Here is an 8,985-nt window from a genome sequence, read left to right on the forward strand (position 1 = left end):
GTCACCACCACGGTGACATCACACCCGGCTTGTCCCCAAGGGAGGGGACACCAGGGCCCGGCTTGTCCCCGAGGGAGGGGACACCTGGGCCCAGCTTGTTCCCGCCATTCCCACATCGGCCGGAAATTCCAAGTTTTCCCTAAGAAGCCACTCTGGCCCAGGGACGGTCCCCAGAGCCACCCCTGGGCGTGTCCCCGTGGCTGGGGATGTCACCTGGGGGTGGGGACACGGGGGATGTGGCTGTCACCTCCCAGCGCCGCCGGGCGCGGATTTACTCCGGGATTACAAAAACAACGGGATTTGGGAAGGGATTAAATCCCGGCGGCCACCGGGCGGGAGGAGCGGCCACCGCGTCCCCAGGGTGTCCCCATGGTGTCTCCACGGTGTCCCCAGGGTGTCCCCAGGGTGTCTCCACGGTGTCCTCAAGGCATCCCTAGAATGTCCCCATGATGTCCCCATGGTACCTCCATGGTGTCCCCAGAATGTCCCCTGAGGTGTCCCCAGGGCATCCCCAGGGTGTCCCCATGGTGTCCTCAAGGCATCCCTAGAATGTCCCCTGAGGTGTCTCCAGGGCATCCCCAGGGTGTCCCCATGGTGTCCTCAAGGCATCCCTAGAATGTCCCCATGGTGTCCTCATGGTGTCCCCATGGTGTCCCTAAGGCATTGAATGTCCCCATGATGTCCCCACAGTGTCCCCACCGTGTCCTCACTCTGTCATCCCATGCTGCTGCCCCCCCAGCAATGTCCCCCTTCCCACTCTGATGTCCCCATGGTGTCCCTACAGTGTCCCCACCCTGATGTCCCCATGGTGATGTCCCCACAATGTTTTCCCCATGGTGTCCCCTCCTTGCTGTCCCCACAGTGTCCCCACACTGCCATCCTCACCCTGCTGTCCCCACTTTGCTGTCCCCATGCTCGTGTCCCCACAGTGTCCCCACAATATCCCCATGCCAATGTCCCCACTCCGCTGTCCCCAAAGTGTCCCTGTGCTGCTGCCCCTTCCTTGATGTCCCCACAATGATGTCCCCACCCCACTATCCCCTTCCTGCTGTCCCCACAGTGTCCCTACCTTGATGTCCCTGGCCTGATGTCTTCACGCCAGTGTCCCCCACAGTGTCCCCATTGTGTCCCCACAGTGTCCCCATTGTGTCCCCACAGTGTCCCCACAGTGTCCCCACAGTGTCCCCAGTGTGTCCCCCCACTGCCACCTCCACCCTGCTGTCCCCACCCTGGCTGTCCCCACACTGCCACCCCCTCCCCGCTGTCCCCACAGTGTCCCCACCTTGGTGTCCCTGCCCTGATGTCTTCATGCCAATGTCCCACACAGTGTCCCCACAGTGTCCCACAGTGTCCCCAGTGCTGTCCCATCCCTGCTGTCCCCTCAGTGTCCCCACAGTATCCCCAGTGCTGTCCCCTCAGTGGCCCCAGTGTCCCCACAGTGTCTCCACATGTCCCCACATGTCCCCAGTGTCCGCAGTGTCCCCACAGTGTCTCCACATGTCCCCAAATGTCCCCAAATGTCCCCAGTGTCTCCTCAGTGCCGCTCTCGCCCTACCAGGATCCAACTCTTTAATCCGCAGCCGCGCGGGGATCGGGGCGAGCTGGGCCACACCGGGGCCACCGTGAGCCACCGGGGCCACGGGGAGCCCCCGGGCTGTCCCCGCGCCACCACGGCGGTGCCACCCGCGGTGGCGGCGGTGTCCCTGTCCCCTGTCAGCGGCGGGGGCCCTGGAGCTGCTGCAGCCGCCGGCTCAGGTCGTCGATGCGGAGATTCTTGAGGAGCAGGAGCTGCTCCAGCCGCCCCACCTTGGCCTGCAGGATCTGCGGGGCCAAGGGATTGGGAGCCAAACCCCAAATCCTAAATCCCCAAAATCTCCAAAAACCCCAAAATCCCAAATCCCAAAATCCCCAAACCCCAAAATCCTAAAATCCCCAAATCCTGAAACCCCCAAATCCTGAAATCCCAAAATCCCCAAAACCCCAAAATCCTGAAACCCCCAAATCCTGAAATCCCAAAATCCTCAAAACCCCAAAATCCCGAAACCCCAAAACCCCCAAACCCCAAAATCCCAAAATCCCAAAACCCCAAACCCATTCCCGGGGATCTTCCCGGAGCAGGGAATTTTGGGTTTTTTTCTCCAAAGGAATTTGGATTTTTTTCCCTAGAGGAATTTTGGGGTTTTTCCTCAGAGGAATTCTGGGGTTTTTCCCGGGAAAAGCCGGGAAAAGGGGACATGGAAAAACCGGGGAGGAGTGACCCAGAAAATTTTAGGGAAGAAGGGATAGGGAAAAATCAGGAAAAGCCGGGAATGTGGGACCGGGAAAAACCGGGAAAGGAGGACAGGGAAAAAAATGGGAAAAAACGGAAAGGAGGACAAGGAAAATTTTAGGGAAGGAGGAACCGGGGAAAGGCGGAAAAGGGGGACAGGGAAAAACCGGGGAAAGCCGGGAAAGGGGACACGGAAAAGGCGGGAAAGGGGGACAGGGAAAATTTTAGGGAAGAAGGAACCGGAAAAAAAACCAGGAGAAACTGGGAAAAACCGAGAAAAACCGGGAAAAACCTGGAAAGAAGTACAGGAAGAATTTTAGGGAAGAAGGGACAGGGAAAAGCCGGGAAGGAGGGATCAGGAAAAACCGGGAAAGGCGGACAGGGAAAAACCGGGAAAAGGGGACGTGGAAAATACGGGAAAAGCCGTGAAAAGCTGGAAAAGGGGGGACAGGGAAAATTTTAGGGAAGGAAGAACCGGGAAAAGCCAGGATGGGGGCAGGGAAAAACCGGGGAAAGTCGGGAAAAGGGGACATGGAAAAACCAGGGAGGAGGGACACAGAAAATGTTAGGGAAGAAGGGACAGGGAAAAGCCGGGAATAGGGGACACGGTAAAGGTGGGAAAGGGTGACAGGGAAAAGCTGGGAAAAGCCGGGAAAAGCCGGGAAAGGGGACAGGGAAAAGCCGGGAAAGGCCGGGAAGGAGGCCAAAGAAAATTTTATGGAAGGAGGAGCCGGGAAGAGCCAGGACAGGGGGACAGGGAAAAACCGGGAATGGAGGATCAGGAAAAACCGGGAAAAGCCGGGAAGGGGTGACAGGGAAAAGCGGGAAGGAAGAAGGGCGCGGGGGCAGGACACTGTCGCGTGTGTCCCCCCGGGATGTCCCCGCGCATCCGGGCTCGTTCCCGCCGCCGGGATTTGGGATGGGCTCACCTGGATCGTGTCCCGCGCCAGCTGCAGCGCCTGCTCGCGATCCGCCAGCTGCTGTCGCATGTCCCCAGGGCCAGCCCCCGGCTCTGCTGGCACTGCCGCCGTCACCGCCCTGGCGCGGGGACACGGCCGTGGGACAGCGCTGAGCCCGCCTTGTGGCCCCCCGGAGGGGACGTCCCCAAATCCTGTCCCTCGATCCCGTGGGAATGTCCTGATCTCCCGCGGTGACACGCAGGGGACACGCAGGGGACACCCCAAACCCCACAGGGACCCCCCAAACCCCACAGAGACCCCCCCCCCCCCAAACCCCTGACTCCCCTCAGGGATCCCCAAACCATGGCAGTGACCCCAAACCCTCACAGTGGTCCCAAACCCCATGGCGACCCCCTGACCCCACAGGGGACACACAAACCCACAGTGACCCCAAACCCACACAGAGACCCCTAAACCCTCACAATGACCCCAAACCCTGCAGTGACCCCAAACCCCTATGGGGACACCCCAAAGACCACAAAGGTTCCCTGAGCCCCCTCAGGGATCCCCAAACCATGGCAGTGACCCCAAACCCTCACAGTGATCCCAAACCCCATGGCGACCCCCTGACCCCACAGGGGACACACAAACCCACAGTGACCCCAAACCCACACAGAGACCCCTAAACCCTCACAATGACCCCAAACCCTGCAGTGACCCCAAACCCCTATGGGGACACCCCAAAGACCACAAAGGTCCCCTGAGCCCCCTCAGGGATCCCCAAACCATGGCAGTGACCCCAAACCCTCACAGTGGTCCCAAACCCCATGGCGACCCCCTGACCCCACAGGGGACACCCAAACCCACAGTGACCCCAAACCCACACAGAGACCCCTAAACCCTCACAATGACCCCAAACCCTGCAGTGACCCCAAACCCCTATGGGGACACCCCAAAGACCACAAAGGTCCCCTGAGCCCCCTCAGGGATCCCAAACCATGGCAGTGACCCCAAACCCCACAGGGACCCCCCAAACACAGGAACCCCCTGAGCCCCCTCAGTGACTCCCAGCACCCCGCGAGGACACCACAGTGGCCCCATAAAGAACCCCTGACCCCAGAAGAGCCCCGTCCCCTGCCCAGCCCTCACCTGGCAGCGCCCTCCTGGCTGCAGCCCCTTCCCAAATCGCTGCGGAGCTTGGGCTGGCCTGGAAAAGCCCACAGGGATGGATGGATGGATGGATGGATGGATGGATGGATGGATGGATGGATGATGGATGGATGATGGATGATGAATGGATGATGGATGGATGGATGGATGGATGGATGGATGGATGATGGATAGATGGATGGATGATGGATGGATGGATGATGGATGGATGGATGGATGGATGGATGATGGATGATGGATGGATGGATGGATGGATGGATGGATGATGAATGGATGATGGATGGATGGATGGATGATGGATGGATGGATGGATGGATGATGGATGGATGATGGATGGATGGATGGATGGATGGATGGATGGATGGATGATGAATGGATGATGGATGGATGGATGGATGATGGATGGATGGATGATGGATGGATGGATGGATGATGGATGGATGATGGATGGATGGATGATGGATGGATGGATGGATGATGGATGATGGATGGATGATGGATGGATGGATGATGGATGGATGGATGGAGGATGGATGATGGATGGATGGATGGATGATGGATGATGAATGGATGATGGATGGATGGATGGATGGATGGATGGATGGATGATGAATGGATGATGGATGGATGATGAATAGATGATGGATGGATGGATGATGGATGGATGGATATGGATGATGGATGGATGGATGATGGATGGATGATGGATGGACGATGGATGATGGATGGACGATGGATGGATGGATGGATGATGGATGGATGGATGGATGGATGGGGTCACCTGTCCCCTCCGAAGGACCCCAGATATTCCCAGTGGGGGGTTTTGGGATCCTTTATCTCCATCCCTTACCTGTGTCCAGGTACCCGCCCTCGTCCAGCGCTGCTGGCTCTGCTGGGGGCTGAGGAGAGATAGGAAAACCCCTGGGACAATCCTGGGACACACTTGGGACACCCCCCTGCCACCAGCCCAGGTGACCCCAGTCTGGCCTTGGACACTTCCAGGGGCAGCCACTGCTGCTCTGGGAATTCCAGCCCAGCCCCTCCCCACCTCCCAGCCAGGAATTCCTTGCCAAGATCCCAACCCAATCTCCCTTTTCCCAGTGGGAGCCATTCCCTGGGTCCTGTCCCTCTGTCCCTTGTCCCCAGTCCCTCTGCAGCTCTCCTGGAGCCCCTTCAGGGACTCTGAGGATTCCCTGGATTTTTCCCTTCTCCAGGGGAACATTCCCAGCTCTCACAGCCTGGCTCAGAGCAGAACCCAGGAACAATTTCTGTTGGGAACGACCCTAAATCCCACCCAAGGATAATGCCCCCATCCCAGCTTTCCCCAAACCCCAATATCCAACCTTTCATGGGATTTCCATTCCTGGGAATGCCTAATTTTTGGGATTTCCTCACCATTTTTTGGGGTTTCCTCACCTTCCCCGCCCCTCCTTTGCTGTTCCTCTGCCTCTGGAGGATTTTGGCCCTCAGGAGCTGCAGGAGCTGCTCGGCCGTTCCCGGCCGGCTCCGCACCAGCGCCTGGATCATCTCCTCTGGGAGCCGCAGGTTCAGCTTGCTCAGCACTTTCCTGAAATTTGGGATGCATGGGACACCCAGGGAGGTGACAGAGGGACACAGGACACATGGGGACACAGGCGGACATAGGGGGAAACATGGGACACAGAGACAGAGAGGGCACAGGAGGATCCAGCACCTGGATCATCTCCTGCGAGCCACAAGTTCAGCTTAGTCAGCACTTTCCTGAAATTTGGGATCAAAGGAACACCTGAAGGAGGTGACAGAGGGACACAGAAGGACATGGCATTCATGGGGGACGCAGGGACACAGGGTACACAGAAGGACAAAGGGGGACATGGGGAGATCCAGTGCCTGGATCATCTCTGGGACCAAAAATTCAGCTTACTCAGCACTTTCCTGAAATTTGGGATGGATGGAACACCCGGGAGACATGACAGAGGAACATAGAGGGACACGGGACACATGGGGACACAGAAGGACACGGGGGACACAGGGGGACACCAGTCCCCACCCGCATCCTGCCACGGTGGCTCTGTGGCCACATGGAGCTGTCGGCATATGACAAACAGGGCGACACCACCCGCAGGACAGGTGGGGACAACCTGGGCACACCCCGGACGGGGGGTGGAGGGTCACACGGAGCTGGTGGCACCTGTCCCTACCTGTTGAGGTGGCCCCAGTTGGCGACTTTCTGCGCCGTGGAGCTGGTGGGGACAAAGCTGTGCAGCTCCACCAGCAAAGGGAAGAAGAACTTCACCACCTCGGCCGCCAGCACTGTGGGGACAGTGGGAACACGCTGCGGGTGGCACCACCGCCACAGCTCGCCCCGGCCACCCCAACGTGTCCCCGCAAGGCCAACCCCCGTCGCTGAAGTCGCGGGCGATGTTCCTGCGCGGCCGCGACAGTGGCACCGTGTCCAGCCAGCGGTACAGGGACACCAGGGACGTGTCCGGGCCCGGCTCCGGCCCCTCGGCCGCCATCAGAGCCCGGCCTTAGCGTCCCCGCTGCCATGGCAACGGAGGCGGGGCCTGCGCGGAGCGTCCCCGCTGCCATGGCAACGGGGGCGGGGTCTGCGCGGAGCGTCGCCGCTGCCATGGCAACGGGGGCGGGGCCTGCGCGGAGCGTCGCTGCTGCCATGGCAACGGGGGCGGGGCTTGCGTGGAGTTTCCCCGCTGCCATGGCAACAGGGGCGGGGCTTAGTGGGGGCGTCTCTGTTGCAATGGCGACGGGGGCGGAGCTTGAAGGGAGCGTCGTTGTGCCATGGTAACGGGGGCGGGGCTTAATGGGAGAGTCCCGTTGCCATGGTAACAGAAGTGGAGCCTGCAGGGATGCGTCCTGTTGCCATGGAAATGAGGTGGGATATGAACACCTGGATGGGATACAGACATCGGGGTGTGATATGGATATTGGGATGGGATATGGACACTATAGGTGGGATATGGACATCGGGATGGGATATGGATATTGGGATGGGATATGGACACTATAGGTGGGATATGGACATCGGGATGGGATATGGATATTGGGGTGGGATATGGATATTGGGGTGGGATATGGATATTGGGATGGGATATGGACACTATAGGTGGGATATGGACATCGGGATGGGATATGGATATTGGGGTGGGATATGGTTACCATGGATGGGATTTGGACATTGGGGTAGGATATGGATATTGGGATGGGATATGGACATTGGTATGGGACATGGACACTGCAGTAGGATATGGACAATGGGATGGGATATGGACACCAGTGATGGGATATGGACACCATGGATGGGATATGGACAACAGGATGGGACGTGGACACAGGGGTGGGGTATGGACACCGGGATGGGACATGGACACCAGTGATGGGATATGGACACCAATGATGGGATATGGACAGTGGGATGGGACATGGACACCGGGATGGGACATGGACACCATGGATGGCACATGGACACCAGTGATGGGATATGGACACTGGAACGGGATATGGACAGTGGGATGGGATATGGACACCGGGATGGGACATGGACACCATGGATGGCATATGGACACCATGGATGGGGTATGGACACCATGGATGGGATATGGACACTGGGATGGGGATATGGACACCATGGATGGGATATGGACATTGGGATGGGGATATGGACACCATGGATGGGGTATGGACACCATGGATGGGATAGGGACATTGGGATGGGGATATGGACACCATGGATGGGATATGGACATTGGGATGGGGATATGGACACTGGGATAAGATATGGGCATCAGGGATGGGATATGGACACCATGATGGGATATGGACATTGGGGTGGGACATGGATACCATGGATGGGATATGGACACCAGGCATGGGACATGGACAGGGGTGACACACAGGTCACAGCGCCAGGAGGTGACAGGGTGACAGTGACACCCCCACGACCTGGCGCTGTCTGTTATGGTGGTGAATGGGACCCCCTCAGGAAGAACCGCCCCTCCCCCGCACTTGTGGGGGGTTCTCGACTCCCACCCCCTCCTGGTCCCTTCCCCCACCCATGTCCCCGCGGCCGGGCCGTGTCCCCCAGATCCCCCCGCCAATGTCCCCTCCCTTCCTCCCCGTTCGCCCCCCCGCGCCTTTCCGCGTTTTAAGCCCCGCCCCTTCATGTAACCCCGCCTCTCCGCCCCATTCCCACCTCCAATTGGCTGCCCCTCCCGTCAATCATCCAGCTCCGCCCCACCCCCCGGTTGCCACGCATCGAGCACTTCCGCACTGCCGCCAGCTCCACCCAACTCGCTAGTCTATTGGCTGCCAAACCCGCCAATCACCCTTTTAACCAATCACCTGCCCCTCCTCCCTATCCCCCCGCCCACCGCGCGCTCCCATTGGCTGCCATTGTGTTATGCGCGCATAAATCCAGCGGCGCGGCGCGTGGCGCCCCCCAGCGGATGCGGCGAGGCGCGACACGTTTTTTCCTCCTCCTCCCGTTTTTTCCTCCTGTTTTCTCCCTTTTCCTCCTCTTTTCCCCCCTTTTTTTCCCTTCCTCCCCCCTTTTTTTTTTCCTCCCGCTTTCCCCCACATTTTGGGAATATTTTAGGTTTTTTATTTTTTTTTTTTTTTGGTTTTTGAGTTTGTTTTGGGGTTTTCTTTTTG

The 8,985-nt window shown here is 58.6% G+C and overlaps 1 protein-coding gene across 1 annotated transcript; it reads right to left on the reverse strand.

Moving 5' to 3' along the window:
* Positions 1-1,688: 1,688 nt before the first annotated feature.
* Positions 1,689-6,891, reverse strand: SPEF1 (sperm flagellar 1). Its single transcript, XM_068189216.1, has 7 exons — positions 6,716-6,891; positions 6,519-6,630; positions 5,755-5,905; positions 5,189-5,237; positions 4,318-4,375; positions 3,199-3,406; positions 1,689-1,821 (listed from the first exon to the last, which is right to left on the reverse strand). The coding sequence occupies exons 1-7, from the start codon at positions 6,834-6,836 to the stop codon at positions 1,714-1,716; spliced, it is 807 nt and encodes a 268-aa protein (XP_068045317.1). The 5' UTR covers positions 6,837-6,891; the 3' UTR covers positions 1,689-1,713.
* Between the last annotated feature and the right edge of the window lie 2,094 nt (positions 6,892-8,985).

This window comes from Anomalospiza imberbis, chromosome 4 (assembly GCF_031753505.1).
Source record: "Anomalospiza imberbis isolate Cuckoo-Finch-1a 21T00152 chromosome 4, ASM3175350v1, whole genome shotgun sequence".
Taxonomy (NCBI): domain Eukaryota; kingdom Metazoa; phylum Chordata; class Aves; order Passeriformes; family Viduidae; genus Anomalospiza; species Anomalospiza imberbis.

Excerpts from the sequence above, each read along its gene's own strand:
- SPEF1 (XM_068189216.1), bottom strand. The coding sequence starts at position 6,836 with ATGGCGGCCGAGGGGCCGGAGCCGGGCCCGGACACGTCCCTGGTGTCC. Across the intron at positions 5,906-6,518 it reads AACTGGGGCCACCTCAACAG|GAAAGTGCTGAGCAAGCTGA; the intron begins GTAGGGACAGGT and ends CCCAAATTTCAG. Across the intron at positions 5,238-5,754 it reads GCAAAGGAGGGGCGGGGAAG|CCCCCAGCAGAGCCAGCAGC; the intron begins GTGAGGAAACCC and ends ATCTCTCCTCAG.